Below are 22,862 nucleotides of genomic sequence, written 5' to 3' on the forward strand. Positions count from 1 at the left end.
GTCATCGACACTCACAGACGATGCAAGATCTTGACCGAGTGCGAATCAGCCACGATGAGGTCACCGGTAGGAGTAAACTTCATGCCTTGATAATAGTTCAAGCCACGAGCTACACAGCCGATGTGCTCACCTGATGCATCGTAATGATGTATCCCAAAGCCAAAGCCACGGCAATAACCAGACACATAGATGTCTCCAGCGCCGTCGCAGCACACACCATAAAAATTGACAGGTTTGCCGTCAATGGAGGTGCTGATATTGAACACCTCGTTTCCCATGAAATCCACACAAACTAGTTTCTTATTGCCATAGTCTGTGAATATCAGACGCTCCTTGCTGCTTACAGATAACTGGTAGTAGCTACTAATATCGTCATGATGTATTGTGGAAATGATGGATCCATCCATATTATGGAGAGATATTACCTTACTCTCACAGTCAGCCACTGCAATCCGATCTTTCTTGTCCACAGAAATACCACGAAGTAGACTCTTTGACTGCCCCTCGACTTGATTCTGTGAGGGTCGGAACTGACGAATGTATCTCAGTTCTCTATCATAAACCTTTACATCCTGTCCATCAGTAACCAGGACCAGGTCATCAGAGGTCACGGTAACACCAAAAGGTTGTTTTAGTTTACCGTCCTCTGTTCCACTTTGAACACCTGTAGATTTGTAGCTACCCTTTGATGTAAATGTGGATAATAGACACCGTGTTGAATCAATAACGACAACGTTACCATTGCTAAAACAAGCAACGTCCACGGCAGACTTGAAGATCCCATCACCTTTCCCATATTTACCAATTTTTGTCTTCACCTCCCATTTATCTTCCTCTAGTATTTCACCGAGATCTGCATCAGTGACGACATCATGACCTTTGAACCCGATGAATGACTTGCTATGTCGCACTGTTTGAAACTGAAGCTCTTTGTGGAAGTCTAAGTTGTGCATAACTTTTGGCTTGAGGTCCAGCAGCTCAAAGTCATCAGCATGTTGCATTAAGTCATTGACTGAAGCTACGATCTGCTCTGCACGGCTCATCTTATCGTGATTGCTGCTCTGTATGCTCTCAAATCCCTCACCTCTTTCTTGACCGATTTGAGTGACTCTTTCTTGAAGGAGGCGAGATGCATTTCTTATCTTAGTGATTTCTTTTTCCTCCTTGGCCACAATATCTCGAAGAGCCCGGTCGACCATGAGCTGTAATATACGCTGTGAGTGCTTGATAGAGTCATTCACTTTTTGGAATTGCTTGCGACATTCATCAAACTTCTGCAAGGCTTCATCAACAGCTCGACGACAAGATCAAATGGAATCCTTGATTTCAGAGAGATTGTGGTTGGACGCTCGGTGATCAAAAACAGCACATTTGAGACACACAAGTAATTTACACGTGTCGCAATAGAAACACAGTTTCTCGTCAGTGTGTTTCCGGCATTTTTGTGCTTCAGTTTTGTCCTTGTCTTTGGGTCGCTCATTTGACACGCCGACAGCATTAACGATTTGATGATGCCTGTGACTTTTTAATTTCGCGTGGATTGTCAGACATGTCTTGCAATAATTCACCTCACAGTCAACACACCGTGAGACGGCTTCAAGACCTTCGTCGCATCCTTCGCATGTGGAGACAGGAGGGTTAATGTCCTCCTTTGGACCTTCGAGATTAATGACGTCATCAATAAGCGAGCTCAAGAAAAAGCAGCTAAGAAGATCCGACAATCCTTCATCTGGGATTGACGTTTCCTTGTTACACATTGGGCAAATAATAATATCCGTCTTCGGATCCTGTTTGTCTATAAGTTCCTGAAGACATTTTAAGCAGAAGCTGTGAAGACAGTCCAGGATTTTCGGATCGGTGAACCGACTCAGGCAGATTGGGCATTCGATGTGTACATGTCTAATCTGGCAAGTGGTCTCAATGTGTAAAGCAGCTTCAGCCATCTTGATGAGAATGGGCTCCTGTTACCTGATGAAATAAAACAAGAAGGACGTGTTCGTTTTACAATCAGGGAGCAAACAATCATTGAGACTTTTAGACGCTAGGTGGCAGCACTGGGTAAGTTCGTAAAAGTATACTGGTCTCTTAGGATAAAGACAGGCATTGGTCTTATAAACCTATTGATTGCATTATATGTCAAGATAGTATGGTGGCCCTGAAGGGACATCGCAAATATCTTTGCAAATATTTGCGATGTTTCAAATATCTTTGTAAATATCTTTGCAAACATTTGCGATGTCGCAAGTATCTTTGCAAATATCTTTTGTCGCAAATATCTTTGCAAATATTTGCGATGTCGCAAATATCTTTGCAGGTATTTGCAATGTCGCGAATGTCTTTGCAAATACCTTTGCAAATATTTGCGATGTCGCAAATATCTTTTGTCGCAAATATCTTTGCAAATATTTGCGATGTCGCAAATATCTTTGCAGGTATTTGCGATGTCGCAAATATCTCTGCAAATATCTTTGCAGATATTTTGCAAATATCTTTGCAAATATTTGCGATGTCGCAAATATCCTTGCAAATATCTTTGGAGATATTTGCCATATCGCAAATATGTTTGCAAATATCTTCGCAAATATTTGTGATGTCGCAAATATTATTGCATACTTGATCGCATACTTCGGCGCATAGTTTGCATATTTGTGTCCGATATGTTTTCAAGAGCCTAGAAGGTTGTTTGGGTTCCAGCCTTCATTCCATTACTATGTACACAGCGAGTTGTACTATGAGTGTTTACGAATCGAAGGCTCAAGCTTGAGGCTTCAGGCTTGGGATTTTCAGGCTCCGGCTCTGTGAGGCTCAGGCTTCACAATAACCAAAATGGCGACGAATTTGTTTCGAACACTTCGGCTTCACGGGCTTCGGGTTCATGTGGCCCGCGTGGTGGATCATGGGAAAAAAAATAATGCACGAGAACAAACGTGGCGTCGTCTGCTTTTTATGTATGAGGCATAATAATTATTATGATTGTAAAAAAAAAAAAAAAAAAATTAAACACCACCACAAAACACATAATCATACCATTTGTATTGTAACATACGCGTGCATATTCGCTTGCTGATGATTTAATTTTGTTAAAATACCTCAATAACTTGTAATAATTATAAAAACAGCTCACTGTTCTTTTTTTTCTTATCTTCACTTGATTGAAAAACGATTTATTTTAGTGAAAGCCAACAAATGATGGTTGTTTTCATCAACAACAAAACGAACTTTATTTTGTTGTAAAATATGGCAACAACATGCCTTGCATTGAAACTGGAAAGCAGGGAAATTTAGAAAGGTAAGTTCTGTTATTTGAAAACTGGAGTATTCAGATAACTATCCTTTTAGAAAACAATAACATACTCTGACTATCAAGTAAAAACTGCATAAAAGCATTACTGTACTACAATGAAAACTTTATTTTATCATCAATTGAGTTACCTTAAAACAAAAGAAGTATCAATTTTTTTAATAACTCTTTTAAGATTACAAAGACGGTGCTAATAAATAATTGTTTGTGTTCTCCCATTAAGCTGTCCTAGGAGTTTACAATAGTCGCGACTAGTGTCAAAGTCGTGACTACAATGTATTTGACACTAGATGAGTAGTAAACTTCACTTAATGCCCAGGCCTACTAATGACTTCTTATCTTGTTCTGAAATGAACTAACATGTCTTTTGCTTTGATGCGATAGCAGATGTTACGCTTCTCACATTGACGCTTTTCTGCAGATCCTTGTAACTGAAATGAGAAGAGGATACAATCTTATTAGTATGATCAAATAATCAATGCTCGAGTAATAATCAATGCTTAAGTATGATCAAATAATCAATGCTTGAGTACATGTACGATCAAATAATCAATGCAACATTATAAATTGCAAAATTATAGCACCATATGGGTGATCATTGTATTTAAACAAAATTGATTTTTAGCTCTTGGGATTTAATGTTGGTTTAGAGAGTTTTCTTTCTCTTACCCCCCCCCACCCCCTTTAGATATAAAAAAACAAAGCTTAACATTCAAGGGGGGATCGACTTGGAAGTCTCTCAAACTCCAGATCAACACTGATTATCGGAAACATCTCAAAGGGATGTCGGTTTAGCCTTGCTAAGGCAGTCAAATTATTCACTCCGAAAAAACGCCGCTGTAAAAACCCACCCGTATACATTGTACACTGTGCGTAAAATTAACCACATCGCATGACACGACGCCCTCCGTATACGGCCTCCGCATGCGGTTAGTGGTACGAGTGCGGATGACTTGTGCAGAGTAGTCGTATGACGAGTGTTTAGCAATGTGACAGTGTATACGGGTGGGTCGTGCGGTGTGATTACACACTACGCACAGTGTATGCGGTGGGTTAAGACCGTCGTCTGTTTGGGAGTGAATAATGCCACAGCCTTGATATTTATAGTATTCATTTTGGTTTTTACCCATATACACCTACTCTTAACGGTTAACCCGGTGCAATTTTAATATCGATTAAATCATTTGCAGTACCCGCTGTTCTGCTAAAATTTGAGATTGGAACTGCCTCAGCTTCTGGGCAAACTCGGTGGTCTAGTTTAGCATAAAACTGCTCTAGAATTGCAAAGGTTGGAGGTTCAAATCCCACCTGAGTAATTTACCTGTGATTTTTTTTTTCTTCACAGAACTTGGGTAAGTACTGAGTATACAGTGCTTATATAACACACATCGGTGTATATGGGTAAAAACCAAATATGTGATTCATACCGTACCTGACAGATATGGGCAAAGTTCAAGTATCCTTTTACCCCTATTGGACTTGAACCTCGGCCTGGTGATTTTCCTCACATCAAAGTCACTCTTCCAACTCTACATTGTACTTGTAGGCCTACATGATAAAATATAACAATGAAAGGTAATACAAGTAAGAATGTTGATGAATGCCAGTCCTCTTCTACAATAAAAGTTGGAATCCTTAATCCACAAGCAAAAGGTATTCTTCTAGCAAAGTCCCCCCACCCCAACACCCAACCCATATAGCCCCTGCTTGATAAATTGATGCAGGTGTACATGTATCATCATTCATTCATTCATGGGCAATATTTAAATTTATGTAATCATGTAACCTTTTTTAAGTTGCCAAGAAATGTATTTTCCTTCAGAAAACTCTAATTAAATAAATTACTAAATACCCAGTCAGAAGTAAACATTATGAAATATTATTATTAAAATAGTAGGCCTAGGCCTACAACAAAACATTTCTTGAAAAAAAGGAAACAAAGTGAAATATTATTCGTAAGTATATAACAACAGTGTTCAATGAAATGTTGGAAAAAAAATCGGTTCGGCTTAAACGAAACCGCATTATTTATCACTATCCAGCTCGCGGCCTGGGGATTATATTTATTAATAATCAAAAACGTTCGTTTTCAATCAGCAGACAAAGAATTTGATGTCTGCCAACGAAAAATAAAACCATAAATTAGTTATTTCACAAATATTATCCTGTCAAATAATTCCCGAATGTAGCTTATCTTCATCAGTAAATGTTGAGAATAAAACCAAAAGACAATTTTCACGAATTAGATGCAGCACTAAGTTTATCGGTCACACGTACTTGTATCCGTCATTTTTAACGCGAAGTAAATTATCATAAAAAAATTACATTTTATATCAAAACTTACCTTAATATCATTGATGCAAATTGTTCGCCTTCTCATGGGTGATATATCAGGTGAAGACTGTTGTTCTTAATAGTAAAACGCCCTCAAAGGAGCCAAATTTGTCAATTTTATTGAACGATCCCGAGGATTTAATGGCTGCCGCAACAAAAAGGCTAGTGCAAGTTGTAATGGCATTACAAAAAAAAAAAAAAAAACACACGCGCGGACTGTATCCGACTATCCACCCGTGTGTACATGTTAATGGAATGAAGGCTGGAACCCAAACAACCCCATGCAAACTATGCGACAAAGTATGCGACAAGGTATGCGATAACATGTTCGACATCACAAATATTTGCAAAGGTATTTGCAAAGATATTTGCGACATCGCAAATATCTGCAAAGATATTTGCAAAGATATTTGCGACATCACAAATATTTGCAAAGATATTTGCGATATCGCAAATATCTGCAAAGATATTTGTAAAGATATTTGCGATATCGCAAATATTTGCAAAGATATTTGCGATGTGCGATGTCCCTTCAGGGCCATCATATGATAGCCTTGGATAATTTATAGGAATGCGTTATAATTGGTCCGAGGTGATGTCAGCTTGCACTTCCGATCGTCTGCATGCAGTGTGTGCATAGTGTGTGCACGCTGTTGTTTTGTTCATTATGTACTGTGTACATGTACGTGTGAGTTGACTGTGAATCTCAATGTGAAATGAATGAGAGGTCAAAGGTGCATTAGGCAACATCCGGTCAGGCTGGTGTATGGGGTTATTCACGAGCCTCGAACACTGATCAGTATAATAGAGATCAGTGTTTTCGAAGTGTGACATCAGACAGGCTAGTTCGTACGTACACTCGAAAATAAGTCACCTGGAAGTGGTATTTTCTAAGAATACAGCTTTTGTCACTAAGATTTGTGTTTTAATGAGTGGAATGTGAAAAAACAGTTAACTAAAAAGTTCTAAATTTTATTTTACTTATACAAATTTAAGAGTTGGCCCCAAACCAAGAGGGCGCTGTTCGTGACGTCAATCGAGGCACGAAAAGAAAATGTGTAGTGTGGGCCCGTACACTACGTCTGGGTACCTGATCGGTATGATGCGTATGCTGTGTGGCGTGCAGGACCTGTATGTGCAATAGCTATAGCAAGGTCTCGACGAACATGGCACATCACAACAAATTTAGACACGATTCTACTTAAGAAATTATACACACACATACGTACGTTGAAACTTGAATGCCTAGTGATTTTTTACAAAAGCTATTGCCGTTATTTTCTAGGTGACCTTTCAGTGACCAAATGGGTTGTAAAATTGTGTTAGCCTGCGTACGTACAGAACTACGGTCACGGAGCAGCAAGACGGTCCACTCGGATTACTCTGACGGTGAATCGCATGCAGTGCCAACCAAAAATCGTGACGCTTGGGGCAAGCTAAACACATGCCCTCAGAGTTCAAACTTTTTTACTCGAATTTTTTCACGTTTGGCAAATGCTCGTCTAGGTTCATCACGTATTTCAGGTACCTTCTTCGACTTCCCACTAGCTGGAACAATTGTTGGTTTGGCGTCATGTTTTAGAACAACTTTCTCTTCATGAATGTGTGGTGTATTTCGGATTCGAAGCACGAAGGCTCGAAGTGTTCGCTGCACAGCGCTGAAAAAGACGTCGGAACAACCGCGGCCCACAACCGCCTATACTTGGGACCTGCAGAAAACATATACAAACTGACCCCATCTTTAGTTATTTTGCTGCATCCAGCAGAAATACACCTGGTCGGCATTCTCGGAAAAATGCAAGAAAAAACTTTTTTTCGAAACGTATAAACTCACGACTTACATGTACTTGCACGTATGTTTACTCTACGCATTGCAGGCAAATTCGAGGGGGTCGATGTTTGATCTAGGCAAAGTCTGCCTCGATTGACGTCACAAAAGGGTATGGGCGGAGTCATCCCACACCCCAAACAACTTTATCCGTTTTTTAAGCATATAAATCGTGACAAACAATTAATACAAACATGTTTTATTGTTTATAAACATAACTGTTATGTTTGTGAAGAACAAACATTCTATTTCCAGGAATAACACTAACGCCCAGCCGGCAATCACAATGTTTAGCAAGAACGTTTTTATTTTGCAAAGGGTACTCCAGTGGAAAATCTCAAAAGTCTATGGGAATGTTTTGAAGGGGCACCAAGGCCATGACCGGGCACTGTCTTGGCCTGCGTGTAATTCAAGGCATGTGATTACTATGACCATCAGTACATTTTTAAAACTCTTCTAAAAATGGTGGCTGCATTTATATAAAACTTAAGTATTGATGTTGTATGTATAGTTTTAGATTCCTAATCTGCACAAATTAATAGGCCTATGAAGACTTCTAATTGATAGGGTCTGGCAATGACATTATTTGTGTTGATCCTAAAAAGACAACATTAAAAAACATCGCTAAACTTTGTTCAAACAGTTTGTCAGATCAGGATTGGAACTAAAGCGTGTACTGTTTAGTTAATGTACACTGGTTGATGTGAACCGCGCCGATTACACATCTTTGATGGTTCTATGTGCACTAAGGCACAATAGACCCTCAGTGCAAGTAAAGTCCTACCTCAAGCTGTAGATGTGACTAATGCTCACTGCGTACACTTGAACCTCTTTGATGAATCGGAGGTGGAAAATGGCTGGCAACAGTAATGGATTTTGCACGATAAACAACGTTCAAGTTTACATAACAAAAACAGTGCACCTCTTTCGCCAACCTACAAGTTGTACTTCCGCAAATAGTTGGTTTTTGGGGGCCAGTTAGGCTCAACTACACGGCCGGTATGCGTTAATAGTAGTAGTTTCTCACAACTGGGAAAACCCCACATACCCTAACCTTTGTGTCCGTCATGGTTCGTTGGTACAAAGGTTCGCATTGCATTATTTTATAGGTGCACCTATTTCAACCATTGCGATAGTGTCAATGGCTGAAGGAACATAGGGGATAGGAACAGCTCTATGATTCGTGGATCTTGATGTGACAAAATAAATGACTGAATGAATACATACAAACCTTTTAGGGGATTTTCCAAGACAATACATCAATCTTGTTTGTCTCACTACCTGCTAGCTGCGAACTTTTTGTAGATCGAGTTTCAATGCAAGAGCGTGTACATGCAATACAAAATACTGGTTTGTGCGAACCGAATCATGTACATTTCCACTCCAGTCCCAGACTCCAGTTACCGGTTCGTCACCCCTCACAGTCACTCAACTCACTTTATCGTGAAGAGAAAGCAGCCATTTAAGAAGTTCAGACTTTAGGTGTTTTCGCCTTTTGAGGCTTTATTTGGACAGAGGGTTGAAATTCGTCGTATCGAACCAACCCTGCAAACATAAAATCATGAACGAACACCTGTTGCAGGCAGAATGATGCCCACATGGCATCCGCAGGCCAAAGATACTAGTCGGGTGCTTTCAAAGTTAATTGTTAGTTCGTATGAGAGTTACTCCCAAGTCGTCTAGACACCAACCTGTCAGTTTGTTGTTGATGAGGGCGACCGTACGAGGGCGCTAGATAGGTTTTGTTGGTGGTCATCGCGATCTTCTCAAAAATTCAATTAAAATTCAGAGACTTTTCAATTTTCCATAAATGTATTTCCATTTCACTGGTATACATGGTATACAATAAAGATACAATTAACATTAAATCAAGTTATAATAAAACATTTATTAGAGAAATAAAGGCAAATCCTGATTAAGCAGTTACTTGTGGTTGGGGTAAGTCTTACTAATTAGGAAAAATGACTGGACTTAACAAAAAAATAACGGGAACAAGAAACAAAAACACACTTTACAAACAATCAGGGCCCAACTTCATAGAGCTGCGAAGCACAACAATTTGCTTAGCATGAAAATTCTTCCTTGATAAAAACAGGATTACCAAACAAACTTCCATGTGTTGCATATTGCTTGCCTACTGGTATACTCAGCTGTTGTTTGCTTATTCTGAAAATCACGTGACAATTTGGTTGGTGATCCTATTTTTAACAAGACAAAAGTGTCATGCTTAACAAATTGTTGTGCTTAGCAGCTCTATGAAATTGCGCCCAGTTCTTCGTTGACGTCCCTTGGGCGTCCTGCATGCGTATTTTTCCCAGGACAGATGAGGCCACTTACCATAATGGGCGAATGCTAAGTGGCCTCATCTGTGTGGGAAACAGACCCAAAAGTAGGTAAAACACGCCCATTTATGGCAAGTGGCCTCATCTGTCCTGGAAAAAAAATACGCGTCCCGCATTGAGCTTGATTTTTTTTAGAATGCAATGAAGCCGCACAGCGTTCCTCCTCACATGTAAATGAACATGTTGCCGGACGAGTTGGTCTATTAAAAACGTCTATAACCGTTTGTTTTAAAATGCAAATGATTGGAAAGATAATTTAAAAGTAGAATACAATGATCCACACAAATTTGCCTCGAAATTGCGTGGTTTTCATTTTACTTTGCGAACTAAGACGGTCGGCCATTATGGGAGTCAAAAATTTGACTCCCATAACTGGCCGACCGTGCTAGTCGACGAGGTAAAAGGAAAACCGTCCAGTTTCGAGGCATGTTTGTGTGGATCATTGTATTCTACTTTTACAACTCGAGCGACCCAAGGCAACGTGTTCCTTTAAAGGCAGTGGGCACTATTGGTAATTATTCAAAATAGCATAAAACCTTACTTAGTAACGAGTAATGGGGAGAGCTTGGTGGTATAAAACATTGTGAGAAACGGCTCCCTATGAAGTGGAGTAGTTTTCGAGAAAGAAGTAATTTTCCACGATTTTGATTTCGAGACCCCAGGTTTAGAATTTGAGGTCTCGAAATCAAGCATCTGAACGCACACAACTTTGTGTGACAAGGATGTTTTTTTCTTTCATTTATCTCGCATCTTCGACGACCAATCGAGCTCAAATTTTCACAGGTTTGTTATTTTATGCATAATGTTGAGATACACGAAGTGAGAAGACTGGTCTTTGACAACTACCAATCGTGTCCAGTGTCTTTAAAGTAAAACGGATGTTTTAACCGAGAGCCAACACTCACCCTAAGAGATTTACACATGATTGTACCCGGCAAGTTTACTATTTATTTATAGTTTCATCTTATTTCTCCACACCATGCAAAGCTTCAAACAATACTTATTTTATGCGAACTTTTAACTAAATAAAATACCTCCCGTATTGTTTGTTTTCAACAAAATCAACACAAGGTTTGAATATTTTTGTAACATTGTTACTAGCAGTTAATAGTAGTAGTCTGTTATTTATTTGCATATTTTATAGCTTTCCATACTTTTCCAACCTGGGTTGACAACAGTTCGGGCTAGTAGTGACGTTGCAAGAAAGGGTCTATAACTAACACCTGTTTTAGACGGGTTCCTCAAAAGTTAAAAAGAGTGTTTAGCTATATAGAAACCAACCTGTCAATCTTTGTTGTTGTTCGTTTTCAAAGAGAGCGCTAGATAAATTGAGTGGTGATCTTTTGGGGAAGTTCGATTTGCACCTTAAGAAGTTGGTTGCAAGATTTTGTTATCCGCTCTAATTTTGATGGATGATGCTTTTCACTAATCCCCAAACCAGGCAGCAGTGGTTTTGGTATCCCTTCATGGCAGATAAACTACTAGTACGATGGTCAATGGCATGGTTGGAACTACCTTAGTGGAAGGAGTTTTCCGTCTTCTGAACACTGTATACGGGGCAGTTCTTGTGTTCTCCAGCTGTCGAGCCCAGGCTCTCCGTTGGATACACACCACTCGAACCCAGAGTGTCCCAGAGAGTGTCGCTACATCTCAACGTATGCTGCACTATAAACACATAGCGCAGGCCTTCGGGATCAGGCTGAGGTGAGGAGATGTACGGAGACCTGGGCAGGCGAGGGGGTTCGTCATCATAAGCCGCCCTCAACTTTGTTTCAAGTACTGTCTGAAACGTCCTCTCCAAGCAGCTGGCATTCCAACCATCACCTGGGAAGACATGGCCAAGGAGAGGCCCACATGGCGTTTACTCACCATAAGTGGGGCTGCGTCAGCTGAGGATGCCAGGGCAGAAGCTGCAGAGATTAGGAGGATGCGGCGTCACGGGAGAGCGGTCCATCCCGAGGAAGCATCCCTCCAACGCAGATATTGTGGCCGTCAAACATCTGCCAGGATTGGCCTATACTCTCATGAGAAGGCTGGCCAACTCAAACTCCGCAACTCAACACCCCCCCCGATAGTCATACTCGTTAGCGACAGCCTGTTTAATAGGTGTGTTGTAGTTTTGTAGCGGGAAGTGATGTCCATTCGGTTTCTGTTCTACAGGAAAAATGAGAACATGAAGCAATCCGACGTTCAGGAAGTAAATCCTCGGGAAAATATAATTAGCTGTTGCACATTTCAAACCAACCGAAAAGACATAATGGTGAAAAAAGGGGATTACACCAAAAGGATTATGATACTATAAAACAATGAAAAAAATAGTTAGTGGCCTGACGTTTCGACCCTAACAGAGTCTTTCTTGAAGGCTAATAATGACAACTCATTACTAGATAAACGGGTGTACTATTACTAGTGTAGCAGAAGCAGTAAAGTGGAACAAATGAACAATGGACAATGCACAAGGGACACCGACTAGAAGTAAATTTTAATTCAATTTTCGGAGAAAAGAAAACTCAACTTCTAGAACGTGATTCAAACCTGTAAAATCGTGCCGGTATGGCAGGAAATTCAGTCGCGCAAAGATTATTTGTCTTCTTCCCCATCCTAAAAGCCCGGTTCATACTTCATAATTTGTAGCCAATAATTTGCAAGGTTTTTTTGCAAGGGTTGGAATGTGCTCCACTCTCGCAAAATATTCGCATCGAGTGGGGAGCTGTGACGTCAAAATTCGCTTCGCATTTGCATGAAGTATGAGCGGGCTTTTTAGTGAATTTTATGGAAATTTCGTCTGATAGCGTCCTTTCGCACATTCATGTACCTTATCGAGTACCAACAAACATCTTGTTCTATTATTCTCTTTTCAAAAGAGAGTCAGTTGTGGGGTCCAGATTGAACGAAGCAATACCAGGCCTACATGTAGACACAGTTAATAAACCGGTTGCAGTCTGGATGCTGATAATTACTGAGGGTGGACTAAGTCAGGTGAGTCGGTGCGGGCGCTGTTGGTGAGTTGGCGGCACTGTGCGTGAAAGGAAAACGAGAAACGTCTTGCACCAAGACTAGCTCGCGTGTCACCCCCATGTTTAAACACTTTTTACTGGTGTTAATTATATCATCCGTGATGCCCCCTCGACCATTCAGAATGCATAAACTGTCTTAGGTATTTATGAATGGTTAATATCTTCCATTGTCTTAAGCAAAATTGTCACTTATTGAACATGCACGTATGCAATAATTGTTGTTATCTAGTTGAAAAAGCTGTGAAAGATTACAAAAAATACGTAAAGAGTTTTCGGGTAGCAACCATTAAGATGATTTTGGGAATTTTTCTCTTTTATGTATAACAACGAAAATACTTATGTCTACCAAACTAACCAAAACAGAATAGGCGGGTATTTATACCGTTTTTTATTTAAAATCAAACAAAATCATTTTGTAACAAAGCCCGACACTATCTATACCAAACACCCAATATAGAGTTGAAATGAAACTAATTTGAATTCCTTTGAAAATTCGTTAGTTCATGTTATACAACTAGTCCAAAACTTATAGTAGCGCAAACAAAATATTTTACAAGCTCTTTATAGAGTTACCAGATTTTACAAAAGCCTTTTACAAAAGTCCGCTTATTACAAATTATATCTGATATTATTTATTATAGATAGCCTTATTCTATCTAGACTAATTTATTGTTCTGTCTGTAGGTGGTGGCCTAGCATTTCTCTTGTTTCCCACGACATGTCTGAAGTCAAACGGTACCTTATGCAAAATTATATCGAAATTTCGAAGAATTGGATCAGCAGTTACTTCAATTCTAAAATGTAAACTTATCACCAACAGATTTTTCTTTTGATTTAACACATGGCAAGTTTGTTTTATGCTGAGGCCATCCGCTGTGAACCATAAAGGGGGTAGAAGAGCACTAGTACGTTTATTCCAAAAAAGCTAATGGTTGGCGAACAGCAATCTTTTTAAGATAATTTTGATTATCTCTTTTTCCACAGTTCACTTTTCAAAAATTCGATGCCAACTTGACACCATCGGCCAATATTCGGATCCGGGATCCCTACAACCTTGTTAGTACCTTGTATCAATGCTACAGTTTGCTGTCAACAATTTAAATGTGATTCAGACCTATTAGGGAGGTTTAGCTGCACGTTCCGCGAGCAACGTGAACGTGAACGTCAAACAATTGTGTCGTTAAATCTCAAGTTTTAGCATACGTGCAGTTACCACTTTTCACGTCAGGTACAAACGTGCGCACAGACGTCATACGTGAGCATGAATTATTAAAGCCCAAAGTGGCGAGGTCACCCCGAAACAACACAAGTTGATGACATTCACGTTCACGTATTTGCCCGCGTACTGTGCAGCTTGCAGCTAAACCTCGCCAATAATATGCCCAAAGTGGTGACCTCAACAACACAATTTTTGACGTTCACGTTCACTAAAATACGAAGCCCTTTTTAGTTGAATGTTGTGACATTATTTAAATAAATGCTGTTTGATAGACAAAGTTTTCTACTACAATATACAAGAGGTTTAGAGTATGGTTAGACTACGTTAATTTACTGTGGTTTGAGCGAGCTCATGAGCCGTGGATTTTGCGTTGTGCACGGCGTGAAGTCGGGCTGTGTCAAGGGAGACCGCGAAGTTGTCCGACTCTAGCTGACAGCTACCCCTTCTAATCAAATAATTTGAGGGCGAAAATAAAGGAATTTGCAGCTTCAGACTTTTATTGAAAATATTGGCAGCAAAATCATTACAATGGGGGCAATGTAAACCACACTTTCCGTGAACAAACACATAACATCGTGTGGACATTGTCGTAGAATTTCCTATATTGGTGGGCTGTGTAACCATTACAACTGGCATTGCTCAGCCACCGGTAAGGTCTCATGGTACAAACTCAAGAATTTTGTTCAGTGATTTCAAGAAAGAAAAGCCTTGATTGAACAAACAAATGCAACAATAATCATGTCTTTTTAACGCACGTTGATACGCAGTTATACGCCGTGTTTGTTGATATGTAATACCTATCTCAGGTCACGTGTTGCCTGTAGTGCAATCGGTCTATTGTTATGATTTTACATCATACCACCTTTTAGTTTGGTAAACCAGCCCAGCGGAATTTAAATCATAAGTGACTCAATGTAAAGCGAAAGTCAAACAAATTTTTATAAAGTTAATGGAGCGGTTAGAATAATAGTTGACTGTGGATTTGCTGGAATGACAGATTATTCATATTCTTGATGAGAGTGCCTTGGTTTTGGTTCGTCGTTATTTATTATTGGATGTTGTTAATTTCCAATTGTCATCCACGATTTTGTATCGTTTTCGACCATGACGTCATCGACACTTTACAAACGACGCAAGACCTTGACCGAGCGCCAATCAGCCACAATGAGGTCACCTGTAGGAGTAAACGTCATGCCTTGAGGATAGTGCAAGCCACGAGCTACACAGCCGATGTGCTCACCTGATGCATCGTAATGATGTATCTCATCGATTCCCACAAAGCCACCGTTATGAACAGACACATAGATGTCTCCAGCATCGTCGCAGCACACACCATAAGGATAGGCAGGTTTGCCGTCAATGGAGGTGCTGATATTGAACACCTCGTTTCCCATGAAATCCACACAAACTAGTTTCATCTTCTGGGAGTTTTTGAAGATCAGACGCTCCTTGCTGCTTAAAGATAGATAGCAGATGCTACTAATATCGTCACGATGTATTGTGGAAATAATGGATCCATCCATATTATGGAGAGATATTACCTTTCTCTTACAGTCAACCACTGCAATCCGATCTTTCTTGTCCACAGCAATACCATGAAGTAGACTCTCTGACTGCCCCTCGACTTGATTCTGTGAGGGTCTGAACTGCCGAATGTATCTCAGTTCTCTATCATAAACCTTTACATCCTGTCCATCAGTAACCAGAAGCAGGTCATCAGAGGTCACGGTAACACCAAAAGGTTGTTTTAGTTTACCGTCCTCTGTTCCACTTTGAACACCTGTAGATTTGTAACTACCATTTGATGTAAATGTGGATAATAGACACCGCGTTGAATCAGTAACGACAATGTCACCATTGCTAAAACAAGCAACGTCCAGTGCATCAAAGAACTCCCCCTTACCTCCCCCATATTTACCAAACTTTGTCTTCACCTTCCATTTATCTTCCTCTAGTATTTCACCGAGATCTGCATCAGTGACGACACCATGACCTTTGAACCCGATGAATGACTTGCTATGCTGCACTGTTTGAAACTGGAGCTCTTTGTGGAAGTCTAGGTTGTGCATAACTTTTGGCTTGAGGTCCAGCAGCTCAAAGTTATCAGCATGTTGCATCAAGTCATTGACTGAAGCTACGATCTGCTCTGCACGGCTCATCTTATCGTGATTGCTGCTCTGTATGCTGTCAAATCCCTCTCCTCTTTCTTGACCGATTTGGGTGACTCTTTCTTGAAGGAGGCGAGATGCGTTTCTTATCTTAGTGATTTCCTCGTCCTCCTTAGCCACAATATCTCGAAGAGCCTGGTCGACCATGAGCTGTAATCTTTGCTGTGAGTGCTTGATAGAGTCATCCACTTTTTGGAATTGCTTGCGACACTCATCAAACTTCTGCAAGGCTTCATCAACAGCTCGACGATAAGATCGAATGGAATCATTGATTTCAGAGAGATTGTGGTTTGTTGCTCGGTGATCAAAAACAGCACATTTGAGACACACAAGTAAATCGCACGTGTCGCAATAGAAACACAGTTCCTGGTCAGTGTGTTTGCGGCACTTTTGTGCTGCAGCTTTATCCTTGTCTTTGGTTTGCTCGAGTGACGAACCGACAGCATCAACGATTTGATGATGCCTGTGACTTTTTAATTTCGCGTGGATTGTCAGACATGTCTTGCAAAAATTCACCTCACAGTCAACACACCGTGAGACGGATTCAAGACCTTCGTCGCATCCTTCGCAAGTCGAGACAGGAGAGTTAATGTCCTCCTTCTGATCTTCAAGATTAATGACGTCATCTATAAGCGAGCTCAAGAAAAAGCAGCTAAGAAGATCTGACAATTCCCCATCCGGGATTGATGTTTCCTTTTTACACATCGGGCAAATAATAATATCCGTCTTTGGATCCTGTTTGTCTATAAGTTCCTGAAGACATTTTAAGCAGAAGCTGTGAAGACAGTCCAGGATTTTCGGATCGGTGAACCGACTCAGGCAGATTGGGCATTCGATGTGTACATGTCTAATCTTGCAAGTGGTCTCAGTGTGTAAAGCAGCTTCAGCCATCTTGATGAGAATGGGCTCCTGTTACCTGATGAAATAAAATAAGGACGTGTTCGTTTTACAATCAGGGAGGTAACATTATGGAGACTTTTAGACGCTAGGTGGCAGCACAATTACTGGGTTAGTTCGTAAGAGTATACTTGCCTCCTATGATAAATAACACAGGCAATGGTTTTGTAAGCCCATTAAACGCACCTGGAAATAGTTTTTTTTTTTTTTAAACATAAGAGTATATGTTTATTAACAATAACACAATTTTTGGAGTAATTGTTTGTCACGATTTATATGTAAAAATAATTACTTAAGTGCTTGTGGGGTTGACTCCGCCTACCCCTTTTGTGACGTGGGAAAAGGAAGACTTTGCCTCGATCAAACTAGACCCCCCTCGATGCGTAGATAAACACACGTGCAAAAGTACATGTAATTCTAAGACGTGAGTTTGTACGCTGCGAAAAAGATTTTTTTTTTTTTTTTTGCATTTTTCCGGCAATGCCGACCAGGTGTATTGCTGCTGGATGCAGCAAAACAACTAAAGATGGGGTCAGTCTTCATCTGTTTCCTGCAGATCCCAAGTATAGGCGGTTGTGGGCTGCAAAAGTCATATTAACTAGAGCAAAGTGGTCCTGTCCGACGTCTTTTTCAGCGCTATGCACCGTCGTGCTTCGTATCCTGGATACACCACTCATTTGACATAACGAGAAGAGCCATTCTTAAAGTCACCTGGAAATAGAATTTGTTTTCTTTCAAACATAGGAGTATATGCTTACGAACAATAAAACAATTTTTTTAGTAATTGTTTGTCACGATTTATATGTTTAATATATATATAAAGTTGTTTGGAGGGCTGACTCCGCCTACCCCTTTTGTGACGTCAATCGAGGCATACAAAGTACATGTACGTCCAAGTCGTGAGTTGGTACATTTCAAAAAGTGTTTTTCTGCATTCAGCAGCAATACACCTGGTCGGCATTGCCGGAAAAAAAAAAAACATTTGTTTTTGAAACGTACAAACTCACGACTTGGTCCGTACATGTACTTTGCAATTGTGTTTACTCTACGCATTACAGGCAAAGTCTGCCTCGTTTTACGTCATGAACAGCGCCCTCTCGGGTCGGGGTCTACTCTTAAATTTGTAAATAACATAAGAACTGATTTTTTTAAACCTTAGTTAACTGTTTATTCACATTCCACTCATCAAAACACATATATTAATGACAAAAGCTTTATTTTGAAAAAATACCACTTCCAGGTGACTTTAAACACGACGCCGTCCCAACAATTTTTCCAGCTAGTGGAAAGTCGAAGAAGGTATCTGAAAGACGTGACGAACCCAGAAGAGCATTTGCAAAACGTGAAAAAATTCGGGTAAGTTTGAACTTTGAGGGTATGTTTTTAGCTTTTGCCAAGTGACACGATTTTTTTTGGGTACCGCATGCGATTCACCGTGCGTGCAGATCCTATGTGACCGTCCGCACATTATACAGCAGCCATAGTGCGTGCGTGCAGTTTGCTCCGTGGCCGTATTTCTATAATAATACGTAGGCAGACCCACATCTTACAACCCATTTGGTCACTAAAAAATCGCATAGTTAAATAAAAATAGCAGCAATAGCTTTTGTAAAAACCACTAGGCGTTCAACATGTTCAAGTTTCAATGTACGTATGTGTGTAAAATCGTGTCTAAATTTGTTTTGATGTGCCATGTTCCCAGACGTAATGTACGGGGGCCTGACTACAAATTTTCTCTTCAAATATCGCGCCTTGAATTACGTCACGAACAGCGCCCTCTCGGGTCGGGGCCTACTCGTAAATTTGTAAATACAATCAACTTTTTATTCACATTCCTCTCATAAAAACACATATTTTAGTGACAAAGGCTTTATTTAAAAAAAAATACCACTTCCAGGTGACTTTAATTACATTATATGCCTTCATAGCATTGGATATAGAAATGTGTTGTGATTAGTCCGGTGTGATGTAGTATGTCAGCTTGCACTTCCGATCCTCTGCCTTCATAGTGTGCATAGTGTATGTACGCCATTGTTTTATTTAAAATGTAATGTGTACATGTACGTGTGAGTTAACTGTGAATCTCCATGTGAAATGAATGAGAGGTCAAAGGTGCATTAGGCAACATCCGGTCAAGCTGGTATATTGGGGTTATTCACGAGCCTCGAACACTGATCATTATAATAGAGATCAGTGTTCTCGAAGTGTGACGTCAGACAGGTTAGTTTGTATGGTACTCGAAAATAAGTGACAATGCCTAGGATTTTTGAACAATGGACTAACACGACTTATTGTGGTATTTGTATGATGGACATGAGTATAATGTTAACAATAATGAACCTATTTGTTCCCTTTTATACATTGTACTTTACCCCAAGAATAACACCAACGCCCAGCCGGCAATCACACTGTTTAGCAAGGCCCTTTTCATTTTGCAAAGGGTACTCCAAGGGAAAATCTCAAAAGTCTATTGGGAATGTTTTGAAGGGGCACCAAGGCCATGACCGGGCACTGTCATGGCATGCGTGTTATTCAAAGCATGTCATTAGTGTTTGTTCCATCAGTACATTTTAAAAACTTCTTCGAGGCTACATTATAAAACTGAAGTTTTGATGTTGTATGTTTCGTCAATTCTTAATGTTATAAATGCACACTTCAAGACTAATAACTTCATCTTGTTCAAAACAAAAATGACAAATAAACTAGAAATTAGTGTTACCATAAACAAACACTAGGTGTTCGGGTATCTTCGTGTCAGTGTTGGAATCGATGAAAAGAATAACTTGTTAATAGCTCGTCAACATGCAAAGAAATCAAAATGAAAACGGATTACTTTTATACATTAATTTTTTTGTTTCTACCACCATAGTTTCAACGGGAACTATAAAAAAAAACATGCATACAACGAATATTCACAAGAAAAAGCCAAACTGAAAATCTTTTTGCTCATGATAGGATTTTTCAAAACAATAAACTTTTGTTATAAACAGATTTCTTAACTTATGACGTCAAGTTTTTATCGAGAGATTTGATATGAAGTACGTACTTAGTAAACTTACACACAAAAAATTGCCAGCAGACGAAGCAAATGTTAATTTGTTTACGTCATTATCTGTAAATTTAAAGGATGGGTCAAACTTTATTTCATACATTGCGAACTTGTCGGAAGTCCAGATACTTTAAACCGCTCACCAAGACGCCGGGAGATTTTGTTCAATTTATCTCGAAACTGCCCTTAGGGTTACTTACAAGTACATCTACATTGTATCACGTTCAATGAAGCTATAATATAATATTTTTCAAAATAAGCCATGCCATATGTTGACAATTATAAAGTTTTGTTGCTTTAAAACTTTGAATACTCATCAAGTTTCGGTGCATGAAACATTGATGTCTAGTAATGATGTCGTTAAGTCAAGAATAGTGTTGGCATTAAATTAAAGGATATTTGCTTTATTTTAAGATAATAATTTTCTTACAGACGAGCGGGCTGTTAACTTTAGACTATTGAAAGGGGCACTTGTTTTTAATAAAAATGTAAAACGAAGGCAAATCGAGGAAACGGCAAACCTAAGCCCCTCTTGAATTTTGACTAAAAACATATAATGAGTTAAGTACTACTTCTACCTGTAAGGTGTATCATGGAAATAAGGAATGCAACACAGCAAATGGAAGTCTGTCAATGGATCCAAAACCATTCCGCTGAATTTTTTTTATTCCCGTTGATCAACACAACTGCTTGTATTTTTTCACGTAGTTACAAGTCTTACGAACTACTGAAGTAGGTGGCCATCTCAGCGAAACTTTGTCTTCAATTCCACCATCACCATATGCCATCAGAAGGGCAAAAGGGAAACATTTTTACGCCGAACATGCATTCGTTTCCGTTGCGTAAGTAGACTTGACTCAAGTCCCAATCCCGTGCCATCCCCAGAAAACTACTGTTTTGTGATGCTCTGCATTCCAAAACCTGTTCCGCATGCGGGACAGGGACTTGACGATGTCGCAGTCGCTTGGCATGTAAATATATTCACTTATGAATAATGTAACATTGTTACGTGATACGTTTTGACCAATCAAACGCACCCAAAAAGAAGACTAGTTCATTTGTCACTTGTGGGTTAAGTACTTAGTTGATGATTGAAATACATTTGTTAATAACCAATTAATTATGAAACAGAAAGCACTACATGTTCATTTGAATTTAAGTAATACGTTGTAACATACACTGGGGTCGGTTTCGTTTGCAAAATTTGAATTTTGGGAAGTGCAATAAGACGACTTATGACACCGACACCCCCTTGCCTGCTAATGAGTTTACCCGCCCCACGTGCGTGCCGCGTATAGACGCGTGCATTTACAACGTCTTCTACTGTGATGTCACAGAGTATAATGAATATTTTACCGGCAGGGCAGCGCTTCCACGCTCCCATTGGTTTTGTACATCTCCCCATTTGGGAGATTTTCCAATAACAACGTGCAGAGCAAGAAACGACTTCGTCAAGTCCCATTCTCGGGACCACATTTTGACGGCGAGCGCGCACTGTACTGTATGCTACGGGGTTGTTTCATAGTAAGTTGAGGTAATAGCTTAGGGACCTCTCACACGAGAATGGGACTTGAATCAAGTCTATTGCGTAAGTTGCGCCATATTATGTTATTTTCAAGTACGCGCTAATCCTCCAATTAGATTCGCAGAATGGAATGGAGTGGTGATAAAAAACTGTATTGCACGGCTACTATCACTACCTTGGATATAAGCGCTATATTTTTCCGTATTCCTCCCGCGCTTGTGTGATAATATACAAATATTGACTGCTTCGAGTGCTATGGTAAAACTATGACTCCTGAGGTGATCCCCGGAGCATTATATTTTCCCGAGGCGAAGCCGAGGGAACATAGAACGCTCCGGGGATCACCGAGGGAGTCATAGTTTTTAACCATTGCACGAGTAAAAGCAGTCGATATTTGTTTTATAACACCCCAAACATTTCTAAATACTGTACTATTATTAAGTTACAGACCTGAATGCTACAATCCACGGACGACGCGAATACAGATTGCAAACACTTGTACTTACTGTGTTGCATGTAGTGTCGTGCAATCCGAAATGGTTACAGACTATTAATTTATCATCCTCGTACACGCAACGGACGTCTGGGTACTGCACGCCGTGTGCTAGTCTGTCGGACTAGCGCACGGCGCCGTGTGCTAGTCTTCGGACTAGCGCATGGCAAACCGACGCACTATCACACGGCCGTCGTCTAGCAAAACTAAGACATGTCATGTGACGCGCTCTAATCCAATGAGCAGGCAGAATACTTGCAAGGGGTGTTATAATATAAGTTATCACACAAGCGCGGGCAGTCAATATTTGTATAATATGCATTGGTCATCGGCACAGCGTAAAACGGAATACAGCATCACGCCACTTAAGTGAATACGCACGTAGTCACAACAACAGTGTGAACAGATGACATTCTCATTACTGTTTCATTCGTGCTATATGTAGGCGCATCCAACCAAAAGGCGTCGGCTATAGATTTGTTAAATCTTCAACTAATGTTTTGAACCTGAAGTGAAGGTCAAAGTGGGGTCATGTCTGTGAAGCGTTTAAAGCTCTTTACAAGACCTTTCCGATGAGGTGTAAATTAATAATAATAATAATAATAACACTTGTAATGCGCACGTATCCACACTGCTGGGTGTCCAAAGCTATTGTTGTAATGGCTTTACTTCTTGAGTTACGATCTTTT

The 22,862-nt window shown here is 40.0% G+C and overlaps 2 protein-coding genes across 2 annotated transcripts; both read right to left on the minus strand.

Annotated features, from left to right (window-relative positions):
• Window positions 1–1,307: 1,307 nt before the first annotated feature.
• Window positions 1,308–1,943, minus strand: LOC139935870 (E3 ubiquitin-protein ligase TRIM56-like). The gene has a single exon (XM_071930483.1). It carries the CDS (start codon window positions 1,941–1,943, stop codon window positions 1,308–1,310), a length of 636 nt encoding a protein of 211 aa, XP_071786584.1.
• Window positions 1,944–13,182: 11,239 nt separating this feature from the next.
• Window positions 13,183–17,100, minus strand: LOC139936089 (uncharacterized). Its single transcript, XM_071930806.1, has one exon. The coding sequence runs from the start codon at window positions 17,098–17,100 to the stop codon at window positions 15,163–15,165; it is 1,938 nt and encodes a 645-aa protein (XP_071786907.1). The 3' UTR covers window positions 13,183–15,162.
• Window positions 17,101–22,862: the final 5,762 nt, after the last annotated feature.

The sequence above is a fragment of the Asterias amurensis genome, chromosome 4 (genome assembly GCF_032118995.1).
Source record: "Asterias amurensis chromosome 4, ASM3211899v1".
Classification (NCBI taxonomy): domain Eukaryota; kingdom Metazoa; phylum Echinodermata; class Asteroidea; order Forcipulatida; family Asteriidae; genus Asterias; species Asterias amurensis.

What these genes read in the sequence shown, in the direction of transcription:
- LOC139935870 (XM_071930483.1), bottom strand. Translation starts at nt 1,943, where the DNA reads ATGGCTGAAGCTGCTTTACACATTGAGACCACTTGCCAGATTAGACAT.
- LOC139936089 (XM_071930806.1), bottom strand. Translation starts at nt 17,100, where the DNA reads ATGGCTGAAGCTGCTTTACACACTGAGACCACTTGCAAGATTAGACAT.